The following is a 17,805-nucleotide window of genomic DNA, read 5'->3' as shown; positions in this document are numbered from 1 at the left end:
ATGTAAGCACTACCAGGTAAACAAGAAATATGCGCACAGAGCTGGACAACACAGAGGTTAACTTTGGGTTGCACACAAAATTTTCGTAGCTCTCTAAAGCGCATTGGGTAACAAATCGTGTGTACATTGCGGTCACCGCTTCTGATTATCGAGCTGCATAATTCCTTTTCATTTGTTTACGGTGTCGAGCTACGGTGTAGTAGTCAGTGCAGAACGTCAGCAAGGTATAACGCCAGCTGATTACAGATGAGATTACACCTGGTTTCATCGCTTAACTTTTTTTGGCAAGAAGATCATGTTTCCCTTTAAACATGGCTCCGCAGTGTGATTCATCAGCTGGTTATCTTGGTATGGATGTCCGGAATAAACCTCATCCGGCTAGCAAATCAAATTATGGTCTTTTCCATTGAAGTCTGAAACAATGTTTGGGACCGCACAAATCGCACCCAAAGTTGATTCTATTTTCACATTTATGGTTTTACATTGATACTACTTTTAACAGGGGACGTATATATTAAGCAGTGACACCTAAGCAAATCTTTCAATACTGAATGCGGTGATTGACTATGCAGAATCTAGTTCGTGTTTCAGATGTACGTATGCTTATATAGTAAGGGTTCCGGTCTTCTGTCGAATGTAAAAGGCCAGAATTTGGACAATACATTTAGGGGTATCAGTGAGAAAATTGTGAAAGTAAGGTGTGATCTGAAGCTTAGACCGGTAAGAGGAGCATGTGTATAGTTTTTATAGGAAGTTTCGGTGATGTTGAACTGTCTGCTAGCGCTCCAAACAATGCAATCATTCTGCCAGTTTGAAAGCCTGTTTCCCTTAGTGCTCCAGAAGCATTTGCAGAAGATGAGATTTTTCACGTACAATCGATGTCGAGATCACGATAAAGATTCGAAGTGGGGCCTCGCGGAGCTCACTGAATCTGACCAAGGACAATTGCTTCCTGCAGCATTAGGATGCGAAGGTAGCATTAGGAGACTGTTGAAAGTTTGAGAGGTAAAACATTGCGTTTCAGGAGCACCCGACGACCCAGGCGTATTTCTCCAGATTTCAAGAAGCTACATAAGTGTGCTGCCTATGTCCTCCATTGTGTCAGTCGTACGTGGAGAGAGAGTGGATATATCGGGCTTCATCGAGGTCTTTCGCTGACTATGGATGCTTCATGGCTGCCGTTGAAACATACAACGAAATCTACCGGAAGAGGGAGGGAGCCTCGGTCAGTTAGCGATAGTTTCGGCAAGGGGACCTGTATTCGCCTCGGCTCAGACTAAGTCAGGCCTCATGTCGAACCGGTGGCTAGAAAACTGAGGCTTCCTTCCAGACTTTTGCTCATTTTGTGTAGTCAAGAATCTGCCCTCTCTCTTCTCCTTTGAAAGGGGACATTAAAGTGAACTTATTTTCTCTGAAAATTCATTTCGTGCTTCTATTCAAACGAGGTCATCAGCAAATGTGACACGTTCTTCTCCACTTACATCACTGTTCTTCTCCAGCTACATTCTAACGCAAACCTCGATCTTGTGTACGGAGTTGTTGTATTCTGTCCTTTATGTCAGCGTTTGCCATTCACCTCCCCAATGTTTGACTAAAAGTGCCATTATTGTAGTAAAGTTTTATAATTACGTCGACATCCCACTGCTCAACTTCACTGCACTTTCCTAAGGCATACTCACAGCCATGCAAACCACAACGGCCATAAAAGAAGACACGAACATGAAACGCCGACATCAATACAATCTTATTGCCATGGACACCTACTGCGCCACCACTGCTCACAGGCTACTCATTGCATTAGCATTCCATTCAAAGGTACAAATCACCCCATCAGGTGCTGCAGTGCCTTCGACGACACGTACTCCAGAGGCATCATCCGCGGAATATAACCTGACATCACGCAAGAGATTTTTAGGAACTAGCTGTACATTCCAGGACGACCACAGCAAACGTACGCAGGCTGAGAAATACCAACTCCAAACTCGGTATAGTCGAAGGTGCACAACTCCCCAAGCACGCCAGACCCTTTTCAGGAATTTGCAGTATAAATCCCGAAACCCGAAAAATATGAGCCAGAATACCCGGGTTCGATGGAGGCGAAACGCAAAAGGCGCCTGTGTGCTTTGCGATGCCAGTGCATGTTAAAGATCCCCCGGTGGTCTAAACTATTTCGGAGCACTCCACACGGCACCTCTTTCTTCCTTTCTTCTTTCACTCCCTCCTTTACCCCCTTCCTTCCGGCACGGCTCGGGTATCTACAGCAGTATCTGAGAGAGTTAATGCGCCATTTCCGTTCCTCAGAAGCCAATTTTCAATTTCACGTTATGCGCTAACTCTCAAGAGTTTGGACACTGGGCGGAATCTCTGTCGAGACGTGCAAATCTTCATCCGCTGCCCTCACTGTTGCAAGGAACCACTGCTTCGCGAAATCTGTGAACCAGGCTTATGACTGTCAGCCATACTCTTTACATCGCCAACAGCACGACCATTCATTTACTTCACGCAGTTGTACGCGCAAAACCAAAAACAACAACCAACCTTTCCGCGAGCAGGAGCAGTTTACAGACGCAGGCATACCTCCACATCGCTATAGTCTGGATAATGCTCACCGCCCTGATGGGGCATACAAAACCGCGGACCTCTGGAAGAAATTCAGCTTGCTTTACAGTTGAGTGACAAACAAGTTGAAAAAGCGTTGTACGATACGTTCTCTCCACAGACGAAGGTAGACACACTTCCGCTGTACACGACTCAGAACTACTATGACATGAACTCACTCTTCACCGCAGCTGCGTTTTCCTCCTCACTAGCAACCCTGAGAAAGAGAACTGCAACAGGAGCGAATGGAATCACATATTCCATGCTACGAAATCTCTCAAGGTACCAAGAAATCGTCAGTGTCGACTTGCTTAACAAAATCTCGAAAGACGGCACTTTACCGAAAGATTGAAAAACAGCCTCCGTATGCGTTATAGCCAAACCAGGCAATAGACCGGACTGCCTCAGCAACCTGAGACCGATCTCATTTACGTCGTGAGTCGGAAAGGTTATAGAAAACTGGCAATGAGAAGGTACGAATGGCAATTAGAGCAACACTAACCACCCCCGGCTACTCTTGCTGGGTTCTGTCGACACTTTGCATGAAATAGTGCCTTTGCAGTATCGCGCTTTTACATATTACAGGATGAAAATAACCCCTGCAAGGCATGCTCTGGAATGAATTTTTTAACCTGAAACTCTTCACCGGTGTACTGTAAAAAGTGCGTAAAATTACAGGCGTTTTTGCGGAAATTTATTGTTGCCGCGCGAAAAAAATTTGTTACTGAAAGTAACAGAAACGTTATCAGCCAAAAAACGGGCATTTCCTGTTTCCGACAGCCGTGGCCTAGTCACATGAGTTTCTAGTAAGAAATAAGCAACGAATAATGCACCTGAAAACCTTAAAAACTTCCGTTTAATTTTTAAAGCCTGGAGTGCAGTAAACTAAATCGTAGCGCTCAATTTTCCGCACAACTAGTACTATGTGGTCCTGCTTTTGATGCGGTTGGGGGGGGGGCGCTTGGAGTCGGGATCACTTATATAGATATAGGGCCTATAGATATACAGCGGGGCCTTAGGCAAGGATGTACTCTGTCTCCTTTGTTGTTCATGTTGTACCTGCAAGGGTTAGAGACCAAACTAGAGAGGAGCGGACTATGCTTCAACCTTTCTTTTTTCAAGCAAGGAGAATGAATTAAATAGTCATTACCGGGACTAATATACGCGGATGATATAGTGCTAATGGCTGACGACAAGGAAGAGTCGCAGAAGTTGATAGACATTTGTGTTGGAGAGGGAGATAGATAAGGTTTCAAGTTTAGTAAGAAGAAATCTGCAGTCATGATATTTAATGATTAGTGCGGTGAGCATAGAATACAGGAATTCACGCTAGAAGTAGTGAATGAGTACAACTATTCTGGGGTGTGGATAAATAACGGTGCAGAGTATCGGACAGCATGAAAATTATACAATGAATTAAGCTAGTAGGAATGCAGCTGTCGTGAAAAATAGGGCACTGTGGAATTACAATAGGTATGAAGTGGTAATAGGCATCTGGAAAAGTTGTGATGGTTCCTAGTCTTACTTTCGGTAATGCGGTCCAGTGGATGAGACCATGCAGATGTTCAAGCAAGGTTAGAAATCAAACAACGTGGCGTAGGGAGGCTAGCTTTAGGAGCACATGGCAATGCACCAAATCAGGGGGTACAGGGTGATTTGGGATGGGCGTCGCTAGAGAGCAGAGAAGCTAGGAGTAATATAGCATTCGAGGAGCGATTGAGAAAAATGGGCGAAAAGCAGTGGGCTAGGAAAGTTTTCAGATACCTGTAAATCAGGAATGTTGACTCGAAACGTAGAAAGTGAACTAGAAAATTTACAAGCAAATATCTGGGCAGCAGTAAGGGGGGGGGGGGGGGCAAATCAGCAATCATTGGTTAAGAAAAGGGTTAAAGAAGCAAATAAAGCTCTCTGGAAAACATGGATGCTTACGAAATCTGTACTAATAATATACAGGATCTTATACAGGAAATTACCAAAGAAAATATCTATAATATTTGTAGGGGAAGCTCTTTGTTATTTGAAGCCAGGACGGGAGTTTTGCAGACTAAGACATATTCAGTTAGGTATCACGAGGTAGACACGTTGTGCGTTGCATTCGGAGAGCAGAAAGAAACGGCTGAACACTTCATACTTTTCTGTAAAGAGCTTCGCCATACAGTGGAAAGCAGCGGGGCTGATTTATCCAAAGCATTGGGGTTTAAGGACAGTTCTGCAACTTTGGCGGCGGCCAGGTAGGTCTCGAAACTTTCCCGAGTCGCACTAATTTTCCAAGCTAATTTTTAATCAATTGTATCATGACTTATCTTAAATCATTGATTGCTCGAAGCTTTGATGTGTGGAAGAGCTTTTAAGTTTGGCATGTCGATATTCAAAACATGTTCCCCTTTTAGTAAGCTTTATCAGGTAGAAAGCAATATTAGAAAAAAACGAGTGGCAGTAAAGATACCGGCGCAGTAAGGCTACCGCGTTTCCATTTTTTCACGTCAGCAGAGAATTATCTCGCCGCTATTATTCTCCAAGAAATTTCTGAATCCAAATCAGGAATTCAAAAGCTTTGGATAAAGTCCACGCAGTTATTTCTGCATTTTGCACAGGACTGCTGGGCAGTGGTGCTGCCACTGTAAAACCCAGCACAGATGCGCTAATCTATCCATGGAAAAAAAAAATGGCCAGGCTTAGCTTGGTTAAGCCAAGAATGCGTTGCATATCTCAATGGAGTTCCGTGCTGCTCCGTTGAATCGATAGGCTATTGACTCGATCGCCATTGAAACTGCCCGTGTAGCAGCGCTCGATCGCCTTTGAGTCGATAGACTATCGGTTCGAGGGCCCTCGAAATCCCCGTGTGACAGGGGTATAAGACTGTCCCGGCGAAGGAGCGCAGCTCTTTTAAACATATGCCGTGACGTCAATCACAGCGCAGCGCCCCTAGCGGGAGGAGCGGGAGTCAGGTGGTGGCTGCGGCCGCGCGCGACCGCGCCAGTTGGGGCCCAGCTTTTCCTCCGTGATGTCACGCGCCGGCGCAGCGCCCCTAGCGGGAGGAGCGGGAGTCAGGTGGTGGCTGCGGCCGCGCGCGCCCGCGAGTTGGGGCCCAGCTTTTCCTCCGTGACGTCACGCGCCGGCGCAGCGCCCCTGGCGGGAGGAGTGGGAGTCAGGTGGTGGCTGCGGCCGCGCGCGACAGCGCGAGTTGGGGCCCAGCTTTTCCTCCGGCTGTCGTGACATCACGTCACGTGGTTGCGCTAAAGGTCAATGGTGGCAGGCCGGCCGCGCCCAAGGGCTGAACTGAGTGATTGCAATATGCAACGCATAAAAATCTTGCATCCTTTATGCTCAAACGACGCCAACAACATCGAATAATAAGGTTATAGAAGCCGAATGCCCCGAAATTTCCTCCATGTTCACATCATCAGATCTAATCTTTATTTTTCCATATATGGGAAGGCACATGAAAGGGCTGCGAAAAAAAGCTGCCCTTTACCAGCTTGACTGGTCCGCTAACCCAGTATTTTTAACAGCAGGGGGTATATAATATTGGTCATACTGCTCCGGAGTTGCCGCTCTTCTTTACAGAGGTACATATAGTGTCCAGTGCAGTCCGCTTTAAATGTTTTAAAAAATTGAGAGAAACAAATAATTGCTAACTATTTTTTCGGAAAAGAATACATTTACAGTTGTGCACACAAGTGAAGGAACAGCTACGAGCGGCACTCAGAACAGAGCCAGAACTTCGTTGTCGTCTTCGTCTCCATTCACTCGTTCACTCGCTCAATGTCGTCGTCGTCTACCCGCTTCACTATCATGAAATGGCTTTAACAAGCACAGGTTTTAAATTGCTTTAACACGTAATGAAGGAGCATACCACAGACTTCCTAGAAACGAGCTAAATTCGTTCACCGACGCAACACGCCTCCAGATGTGGCCTGTCCGCCTATAACTCAGCTTGTCGGAAAAGTTAATGATTCTGCAACAGCTATTGCGCTGGCACCGAAAAGATGCAATTTTCTTAACTTCGCTTAAGCATCTGATGAGGTGTTTTCCTCTCAACTGATTATTAAACTTTGGGGCCACTTTTAGAAACGGTTAACTATGCCAGTGGGTAAAATTATAACTAACACCACGCCATAAATACGCTGTTTTCAACGACACCCTCTCGAGAATGTCGCCGGTTCCCTCAGGCGTTCCACAGGAATCTGTACAAGGCGCACTACTTTTTAATTTTTATAAATGATAGCGTAGATGAGCATAATGAGCAAAGTAAACTTTATGCTCATGTTCGCATATTGCACTCTGTGGTGAGTTCGAAAAGGAATCAGGTTAATCTCAACATACAACTGGATAGCCTGGTGCAAACATTCAACACACGGCACATAAACGTTAAATTCCGGAAAATTGCCTTATCTGTGACAAACAAGAACCGCTGCCTCCTCTTAGAGTATAGCGCGAATAGAAATTTGGTGACTCGGGCTTCTGATTGCAACTACGTTGGTTTACTCAGATGTGAAAATTTTTGTTCGCACAGCCACGTTTTCACTGAACCCATCCACTACACGGCGAAGTTACACCAACTTAACATAAATTATGGTGACGCATAAAAAAAAGAAAAAAAAAACTCAACTTAACAGGAGCATTTCGGGAATCTTCAAGTACCATGGAAGTAGTAGAGTTTAAATATTTTGTCTAACCAAACCTTGATTACGGTAAGGGCCGCCGCGATGGCTAAGTAGCTATTACGCTCGGCTGCTGACCCCAAACACGCGGGCTCGATCTTGGTCGCAGGGGCTGCATTTCGATGGAGGCGAAATGCTAGAGGCCAGTGTACTGCGCGATGTCAGCGCACATTAAAGAACCCCAGGTGGTGCAAATTTTTGGAGGCCTCCACTACGGAGTCCTTAATAGCCTGACTCACTTTGGGATGTTAACCCCCATAAACTATAAAACCTTAATTAATTCAATTCCATCTCGGAACCATATTCATCATCATCAACCTGTCTACACCCACTGCAGGGCAAAGGCCTCACCCAAGTCTCTCCATTTAACCCTGTCCTTTGCCAGCTGCACCCACCCTATGTGTACAAACTTCTTAATCTCTCCGCCCAATTAGCCTTCTGTCATCTCTGATACGCTTGCCTTCTCTTAGAACCCACTGCGTTACCCTCAAGGGCCAGCGGTTGTCTTGCCTTCGCATCACATACCCTGCCCAAGCCCATTTCTTTCTCTTAATTTCGACTAGGATGTCACTAACCCGCGTCTGTTCCCTCACCCACTCTGCCCGCTTCCGGTTTCTTAACGTTACACCTATCATTTTTCTTTCCATGGTTCACAGAGTTGTCCTTAACTTAAGCTGAACCCTTTTTATTAGCTTTCACGTTTCTGCCCCGTGTATGAGCACAGGTGAGATACAGCTGTTATACACTTTCCCATTGGATATTGGTACACAGCCATTCATGATCTGAGAGAACCTGCCATATGCGCTCCACCCCATTCTTATCCTTCGAGGTACTTCCCTGTCATGATCCGGATCAGCTGTCACTACCTGCCTTAAGTTGACCAGAGTGGAAGCTTGGGGGAGTTGGTGACGGTTCGCTTGCCACATAGCGCTTAACAGACACGGACGCAGGGAGGCAAACAGGACGGGCGCCCATCCTGATTGTCTCCCTGCGTCCGTGTCTGTTTAGCGCTATGTGGCAAGTGAACCTAAGTAGACGTATTCCTTCTTTAGCACTTCTGGCACACCGCTGCCAATTGTCATCTGCTTCTCACTTGCCAGACTGTTGAACATTACTTTGGTTTCCTGCATGTTAATTTTTTGGACCCACCGGTCTGCCCTGCCTAACTCCTTGATTGTGATTTGCAGTACAACTCCTGAGTGACTCAGCAAGCCAATGTCATCAGCGAATTGCAGATTATTCAGGTATTCTCCATTAGCTCTTATCCGTAACTGTTCCCAATCAAGGCCTCGGAATATTTCCTGTAAACAGGCGGTGAATAGCACTGGCGAGATCGTGTTTCCTTGCCTGACGCCCTTCCTTATTGGAATTTTATTGCTGACACTATGGGGACTGTGGTAGCTGTGCAGTTGCTATAGATATCTTCCACTATTTCTACATAATGCTCCTCTACACCCTGATTCCACAATGCCTGTATGACAGCTGAGGTTGACATTGAGTCAAATGCTTTCTCGTAATCAATGCAGGCTATATATAGGGGCTGGTTATAATCTGAGGATCTCTTTTTCACCCGAATGATAGTGTGAATATGATCTATTGTTGAAAATACTTTTGCTAAAGCCTGCGTGATCATTTCTTGGATTGAAGTCTGAGGTTGGCCTGACTCTGCTAGCGATTACCTTAGTAAATACCTTGTAGGCAGCCATACACATTTGTTAACCTTAATGAAGTAGAAAGGGCGGAAGAGTAAATTCGTCAGGTTAATATAAATTAAGCACAGAATAACAGCTGTTCTCGTGTTCATTTATAACGAAGTAATAAAGAGAATTATTGAAGGGAAAAAAATGGTCCTTTAGACTCCATGTTGAAAAATTCACTGTGAATTCTGTTTTCAATTCTCGCAGTATACCATTTTTTCATGACGACAAATACAGCTCCAACCGACAGGACCAAATGAAGAGGACACCACATGCGGATGTGATGTGCTCTTCATTTTGTCCCGTGTGTTCGAGCGCTGCTTGTCGTCAAGATACACCAACTCACCCAAACCTCAACCCTTATCATTTTTTCGGCCGGCTGTCCTATAGAAGCCACTACGCCCCAGCTCTGTTCTGTTTTGAAGCCACAAACAATGTATTGAATATTATATTTCTTTCCTCGCACGGGAGTGATATGAAGCCAGTCGTATATTCTCCGCAACTTGTGCGTTGTACCTGTAATTTGCTTGGATTGCAAATTTCAGTATTTGTCACTGCAAATTCTTCCTGTAAGACCGTTTAAATTATCTTCCATACAGATTGCTTTCTTTTCTATTTCTCTGCATTTTGTCAAACCCCTCTAACAGACAGCATATTTCAGATAATTAAATTAATGAATATTCAAAAATCTCAAAGAGAGCGGGATGACCAGGAAACGCGCTTGCAATAGCGTGACTGTGCATATGTGAGCATGCGCGCAGGTGCGTTCGTGTGCGTGTCTGTCTGTGTGTGTGTATGTGTGTGTGTGTGCGCGCGCGCGCGCGCGCGCGCGCGCGTGTGTGTGTGTGTGTGTGTGTGTGTGTGTGTGTGTGTGTGTGTGTGTGTGTGTGTGTGTGTGTGTGTGTGTGTGTGTGTGTGTGTGTGTGTGTGTGTGTGTGTGTGTGTGTGTGTGTGTGTGTGTTTGGGTGCATCCCTGCCTAGTACCGCTTTCTCGCATACTTAACTGTTGAGAGACGAAGTGACAACCAACGTGAAGGGTAGAAAACTGGCGGGGGCTCCCCTGTCGCGACAACTGTACGGGCTGCTGCCGCGCCGTCCCGTCTGAGCCGCAGACCGCCAACTTCTCGCCTCCCCACGCTATCGCGACTGGGGCAAAGGCCTCTCCACGAGGGAGCATCCGGTTCTGGCTGGATGAATCACTCTCTTCTCGTGTTACTCACTCTCGCGGGCTTTCGCAGAGAGGCGTAGCGAAAGGCAAATGCCAGGCAGGTCGCTCATGCTCGCTAATCAACCCAGAAGGTGGCGAGATAAAGGAAGAAATAAGCGCAAAGCTGCTTGAGAGAGCGAGAGAGAAATCGTAGATAAACGTCCCGCTTCTGATTTCGCAGCGGCGTCGGCTGCCTGCGTGGGATTCCGGTGCCTTTCGGGCCAGAGCCTCCGGCTGCAACAAAAAAGCTCCCCTGCCGGGTAGTTTCGGAATCGGCCGTTCTCTTCATGAACATGCGCGGTGAGTGTCGAGTGGCGCCACTTCGGCGGGCGGAGTTTTGCGACGCGCGTCTCTTCTTTTTTAGCCTTTCCTCTCACGTCTCTTCCGACTCTCCGCATGTCTGCACTTACCAGGGATTGTGGCTCCGCTCGAGACAGTGGGCAGGCCCCTGCAATTTCCTTTCCGTTTTTCCTTCAGTCAAAACGACAACAATGGTGAGTGCTGAGCATTTACATTGCGTAGTCATTGAAATTTACTTGAAGTTCGGCAGCCGGTGTTTTAAAAACATGCGTATTTATGCTGAGCTTGTTAAGCTTGAGTTGGCTGAAGAGTGCGGGCTTCCGCGCTTAATGTGTTTTGAGAATGGCTGTCCACGCCATTAAACTGAACACAGTAACAGGAGCTCGAGGGGGGGGGGGGGGGGGGGGTCTGGCGTCATCGGGCTCGGTGGAGAAAGCATGTCAGTCGCGTATTCCTGTCCGGTGTTTGATGTTAGTTTTATAGCTGTTTAGACCTGCCGGCTGGCACAATTTCCGAGAACAGCATTGTGAACGTTTGAGGAGCGAAGCTCTTGGCAATCGTATTAGAGTCTCTCAGGGGAAGGGTATAAAGGCGCCGCTGCGAGCATGTGCGAGAGTTAGCGCTGACCTATAAATCTGTTAATTAGCTCCTTATTCTTTCCAGGACCAGCGAAGCTAAGGGTTCATGTATCTGTTTTTTTTTGTCGCAATATCTTGTTCTTGAGCTCTCTGGAAAAGAACGGCAAGACGAGTCGTTGGTTACAATCGAGAAATTGGCGGGAAATGGACGGTACGTGTGTACCCCAGGGAGAGCTTGGGGAGAGATGGTTAGCGGTCAGGACTCGTAGGTTGACGGAGAATCCCTTGGCGCAGCCTTCTGCCCATTGGAGAGCGGTAGGCAGGGACAACTTGTTCGATGTGGGCTCTGGTCATATTTCGCGCGGTTAGTATTGTTGGACTATCTTCACGTCTCTGGCTGACCTAGATCCTCCTTGATATACCTCCGGCCTATTTGAAGTGGAAGGCAAGGAGACCTGGCTTGGCGGAAGCTCTTGCCTTAATCCGTGGCCGCAGCAGCGGAAACTCTGAGTACGGTTTAATGTGTACCTTTCACCTGATCGGAATAAAGATACCTGTAATATTTAGCTCCCTTCATCTTCCTCGTTCAGCTGTCTTAATTGTTGGCTTCATCTTTGTTGCTGAACTTTGGTTTGCTCACCCAATCACCTTTTTTTTAGTTTGTTTTTCCTTGTCATTACGCCTTTCATTTTTCTCTACGGTTGGTTTGTGCTTGTATGGTTTTAGTTCAATGTTATCGGACGAGTTCTTGAAATTTTTTTGGTCAAACCGTTCCCCTGTTTCACGTGTTGGCGGTTTTTCAAGAAATTACTTGCTTATAAAATTTTCCCTCTCATCTAGTTCTGGTTTTATCGTTCCCTGTTATTTCCTTTGTTTTTGATTTTAGTTTTTGTTGTCTTAGCACTACTTGTTTTATCACTTCTTGCTGCCGCCGGTGCATAAGATCGCCGCCTAGTGGCGCCTGTGTTTTGGTTATATATACAGTATTTCAGGCGGTTCCGGATTAAAGTTGATGTTCTGCGCCTGTGCCGTCGTCTTTTTTGTTTCCTGTCTGTATGTCTAACCACTGTCAACCTCAATGAATCACAACGAACTAGCCCGAGAGCTTGTCATATTCATCGCCGCGGCACGAATATTCAAATTGCGGCCCGCAACGTGCACGTCATTTTTACACTTTTTTTTACTTACAAAAGTGTTTTCGCTGAAAAGTACAATTCTTTTCCATTTTGGGTAAAAATTAGAAAAGTACCCAGCTACGGCACCGGCTGTCGATTTTCTACTTGGGCAATTGAGTTGCATGCAGCCTAACATCAATTGGTTTCACACGTGCCACACTCATCAGTACTGGAGTGCATAGACCGTCCTTTATTACCGCGACTGTCAACTGGAACATGACCGAACGGCGAGGGCAGAAACTATGTGAGGATATTTTTATGCTACCTCTTGCGTCAAGAGGGAAATGAGGGACTCGTTATGACTTACGTACGAAGGAAGCCAACAGTCACTGAACCCACATATCATGACCACCACCACCACCACCATCATCATCATCATCAGCCTGACTACGCCCACTGCAGGGCAAATGCCTCTCCAATTAACCTGGCCCCTTGCCCCCTTCGGCCACCGTATCTCGGCAAACTTCTTAATCTCATCTACGCACCTAACATTCTACCTCAACCTGCTACGCTTGCCTTCACATAGAATCCACTCCGTTACTCTTAAGGGCCAGCGGTTATCTTGAATTCGCATTACATGCCCTGCCTATTTCTTGCTGTTGATTCCGTCTACGGTGTTATTAACACGCATTTCTTCTTTTACCCACTCTGCCCACTTCCGGTCTCTTAACGTTACACATAACAATTTTCTTTTCATAGCTCGCTGCGTTGTCCTTAATTTAACTCAACTCCTTTCGTTAGCCTCCATATCTTTGTTTCATGGGTGAGTATCAGTAAGATACAGCTTTTCTGTACCTTTCTTTTCAGGAATATTGGTATAGTGCCGTTAACAATCGGAGAGAACCTGCCATATGCGCTCCTCCCCATTCTTATCCTTCTAGTTACATCCCTCTCATGATCCGGATCAGCTGTCCCTACCTTCCCTAAGTACTACTTTACCACTTCGAGCTCCTCGCTGCCAATTGTGAACTGCTGTTTCCTTGCTAGACTGCTGAACATTACTTTGGTTTTCTGCATGTTAATTTTTAGAGCCACCGTTTTGTTCTGCCCGTCTCTTTCATCATGATTTGCAATTAACCTCCTGAGTGACTCAGCAAGGCAATGTCATCAACTAATCACAGATTATTTAGGTGTTTTTCATTAACTCCTATCCCCAGCTATTCCCAATTCAGGCCTCGGAATACCTCCTGTAAGCAGGCGGTGAACAGCATTGGCGAGATTGTGTCTTCTTGCCCGACGCCCTTCCTTATTGGAATTTTATTGCTGACTTTATGGAGAACTATGGTAGCTGTCCCGTTCCTATATATATATATATATATATATATATATATATATATATATATATATATATATATATATATATATATATATATATAATCCAGCATTTTGACATAATGTTCTCCTATAACCTGATTCTGCAACGCCTATATGACTGCTGGGGTTTCCACTGAGTAGAATGCTTTCTCGTAATCAATGAAGGTCACATACAGTGGTTGGCTTATTCTGCCAATTTCTCTATCACCTGATTGACAGTGTGAGTATGATGTATTGTGTACTATTCTTTACTAAAGCCTGCCTGATAATTCGTTGATTGAAGTCCAAGTTTGCCCTGACTCTGCTAGCGGTTGCCTTAGTAAATACCTTGTAGGCAAAGGACAATAAGCCGATCGGTCTTTAAATTTTCAAGTCCTTGGCTGGCGTCTCCTTTCTTATGAATTAAGACAATGTTAGCGTCCTTCCAAGGTTCTGGTACGCTCGAGGTGATAAGGCATTGCGTATACAGAGTGGCTAGTGGTTCTAGCGCAATCTCCCTTCCGTCCTTCAAGAGATCTGCTGTCACCTGATCCTAACTTACTGCTTTGCCCCTTTGCACTGCTTCTTAGGCTTTCTAAGTGTTTGTATCTTGGGCTGACCAATGAGAAATAAATACAGTAAATATGTTATGACAAAACATAAGTGCCGACTCAGAACAAAGGAAGTGGAAAGCAATCTGACGTTTCTTCCGTGGCCTTTGGCCGGACCATGACTGCTGACCGGTTCTACTGGCCAGGCTACCCGCTCTGTCTCCAGGGTTCCACGGAGTCAAGCGTTCGCAGTAGATGTCACATTATCCAGGCGCTGATTTGCGAAGCTGTAATCATCATGTGTCAGCGGTGTTGAAGGCACGTCTAATATATGTGTGGTATAATGGTTTCTCCCACAGGTTCAACCCTCTCCATTCGATCATGTTGCACGTGGCACTCGCGGTAAAGGACCTACGTAGTACGTCGGCCGCTATTGAGGAGGGTCGCGCTTGTGAACAATTGCATATTTAGGTTTACGGCAACAAAAAAACCTGCGAAAGTAAAACATTGGACAGCCGCCGCCGCACCTCAGTTGGTAGAAACCCTGAAGTGATATTCGGAGGTAGTTGGTATGGATTCCACCGGCGGAATATGGTGATCCTTTGTATTCCAGGGATAAAATATCTGAACTTTTTCAATTTGAATTACATCTGTAACGTATTCAAAAGGTTGAGTTACGTGCCGAAGTCCTTGCTTTACGCTTTGTATACGAGCATTATTGATGTCTTTTTCACAACTTCCTCCTTAATAAGGGTGATTCAAAATAAGAATAAAGAATGCCATATATTTATTATAATGGCTCACGTAATCATGTAAGCATGTTCTATAGTAAAGAAGCGTACTGGAGGAACAAAATAAATATTTGCGTGGGATGTCACTCACTATCAACGTTTTTCTGCTGCAGTATAACTTCCTAACTAGGACCTATTCATTACTCATTATGCTATTCAAAAGGTTATTTTGTGAAAGAAGGGACATATGAAGTAAGAGGAGAGTTCTCAATGAGCGAAGTTATTAAGCACCGAATTTCCCACCCGGCTGACGGAAATCTCACGTGGCCTGATAATTCTCTCTTATTCGTGCAGTTATCGTTTGAGAAGCATCTTGGAGATGGCGAACTTGCTGATTTGGATATTGAGGTCGACTTTCACCAATTTCCTGGCCAGAGAGGATCTTTCAAGGCACACCGCATGATCTTGGCGCTACAAAACGATGTCTTCAAGACCATGTTCTATGGTTCCTTCCCTAAAGAAGATCGTGTTGTCATCACCGACCTCCACCCGGACGGCGTTCTTGGCTTGCTTAGGTAAAATTTTCTTTTATAAACTCACACACAGCTTAAAACCATTAAGCGTTCCTAATGGACATTGTGTAAAATTATGAATGAGTTTTATATCTTGTCCTTGCGCGGAAATGCAACTTAATCGTGGTCTTGAGCTGGGTAATTGCTATAGAAAGTGGTATCTCTTATGCAGAGTGGAGAAAGAATTGCGAGCACGAAGCTCGGGAAATGCTCACGGAATTGTTGAAACATCTCATGTAGCCTTTGGGATGGGGTGCACCGAACGCTTAGTTACTGAAACCGAAGATGGCTTTTCACGCGTTAAGCAGGATTACACATGAAGTTAATGGCTGTAGGCAGTTTAAGTAAGTTTCGTTCGCGGATATCATTTGTACTTGTCTTTGACATGTCAGCTTGGTCAGGTCGCCGGTGATTTGCATGAATTAATCTGATTAAAAGGAAAATCTTGAACATCACCGTGATTGGGACAGAAATGTGAAAGCAACAGCTGCGGCTCATTGTAAAATTTTTTGGACATTCCACAAGGAATGTGTCGCAACTCTGCTGAAATTTTTGTGGGGCCGATGTACCCCTTTCCTGAGCGGTCGCTTCCAAGTTTTCAACGACCGCACGCCGACAGATTCACCATTCAGCACTGAAGCTATTGTTCAGCCCACCTGAATCACATGAAGCACGCCCAATATGATCAATTAACCACAAATGGTATAGTGTTGACAGGATGGAATTTCATTTCGCGTGGAATTGTCGATGTCACTTGGACTCAACGGAATCCGAGAGAACTTTTGCAGAGTGCACATTTTTTTCTTTTATGGGGCCCCGTGCAGGTTTCTGATATTCTCGGCCTGCTTGATGCACCTGGGGAGTATATCCACTGGCTAGGAGGTGTGAATGCGGGTTACTATAAATAGCCATTACAGGTTGGCGAAGGAGTTCAGTCCATAGCCAATTATTACACTTCAGTCGTTGCAGAATCAAATAAATCACATATTCTTACCTAAATGACCTTTTGTAGGAATAAACTTTAAAAAGCATATAGTAATATTACACAGGACTAACGATTTCAGGTCCGTGCAGACCCTCAAGATGATCAGAACGAATATTTACACTTTTATAAAGCTCACTTTACACTCTGTATATGTCGAACTCTCTTGGACAAAATTTTTTGAGGGTCCTAAAATTTTAAGAGCATGATAAGAAAATATTCTAGGTAATAGTCCATTCTTCTGATATAACAGCAAGAACTTTCCTTTATAATGTTTCCAGCGATCGCATCGAGCAGTTTAAACTGGCGCAGAAAACCAATGGTAAACGCTTTTCACGATAGCAAAAACGTTAATGGAAAGAAAATACAAGAGTGCTGTCGGGGTGATCTGCGGAGATATGATTGTTATAGTGAAATCTTACATTATATGAAACAATTGCGTTCATAAATGGTTTGCCGCTTAAAATGTTTTTGTCCAGAATTATTTGGTATGAATATGCAGAATGCTTGCGAATAAATAAAGTGTACGGTGACATATCTCGCTAAAAAAGATTGTTAAGAGGAAACAGATTGTTTTTTTCCGCAATGCGTGCCAGTGCTGAAACGCAGCTGTTTGCACATAGAAGACTGCATAAAACTGCTGCAGCTTCAGGATGTCTGCGATATCAAAGTTTGCAAGAACAGCACAGGGGCTGACAAACAAACAATTCTGCCGCACTTACTGAAGTTTGTTGGAATTCACATTTTACATTTAGGGGGTAGAGTAGAATAAGTAGTCTTTAATTCGCGTCTTCATGAGGCTCGAAGAACACTGCGATTTCTCCTATAGATCGGGTGCAAAGAGCAAACAAATGCATGGTTCTAACCTCCTCGGAAAAATATTTGTAGTCGTCAATCTTATTCAAACATACAGTTTCATGTGAACTGAGCCCTCACGCCCGAAAAACCACTCAGCTGTACGCAACACACTCACTGCCTGCGATCAGAAACTTCATAATTACGAAGAGAGCTGCATTCCTGAAAAGTAATGTGGCTTTCAGAATGATTAAGCTGCCCTCTTTCTAGGAGTTTTCAGAACGAATGTGTTATTGAGGATTCTGTGAATGTCAGTCTCCATGCCGTTCAACTAGGCTTCACAAAGTAGAGATGAACGGTGTTAATTCTTATGGGTGAAATTTTTCCATAATCAGCAGGCTTTACGCTTCCACCCACACCTAGAAAATCTGTATGTTTCCTAAGGCCAAGAGCGTTACAGAAGCGCAGCCGTAATGAGAAAATGCAACTCGTCCATCAATGATTTTCAATCAGTGGTGTTTTCAGCGCGTTTGCATGAAGCTGGAAAGGTTTCCCCCTTTATACTGCACACAGTAAGCTAATGTGCTCACAGACCTCAGTATGGTAAAAGGGCCAATGTTTCAAAACTGCATGAACGGCGAAAAGAACACGTGGTTAAGAAG

The 17,805-nt window shown here is 45.0% G+C and overlaps 1 protein-coding gene across 7 annotated transcripts in view; it reads left to right on the top strand.

Moving 5' to 3' along the window:
* Positions 1-10,227: 10,227 nt before the first annotated feature.
* The window catches only part of LOC144101846 (BTB/POZ domain-containing protein 6-like), a 35,486-nt gene continuing 27,908 nt past the window's right edge, over positions 10,228-17,805 (top strand). Inside the window, exons 1-3 of one of the 7 annotated variants that reach the window (XM_077635070.1) lie at positions 10,228-10,466; positions 10,531-10,660; positions 15,149-15,369. In XM_077635070.1, the coding sequence (XP_077491196.1) occupies positions 10,658-10,660; positions 15,149-15,369 (224 nt within the window). In that variant the 5' untranslated portion in view covers positions 10,228-10,466; positions 10,531-10,657. The other 6 variants (XM_077635072.1, XM_077635071.1, XM_077635069.1 and 3 more) reach the window with 6 other exon arrangements.

This window comes from Amblyomma americanum, chromosome 8, assembly GCF_052857255.1.
Source record: "Amblyomma americanum isolate KBUSLIRL-KWMA chromosome 8, ASM5285725v1, whole genome shotgun sequence".
NCBI lineage: Eukaryota > Metazoa > Arthropoda > Arachnida > Ixodida > Ixodidae > Amblyomma > Amblyomma americanum.
This window is presented reverse-complemented; position numbering and strand designations above follow the sequence as displayed.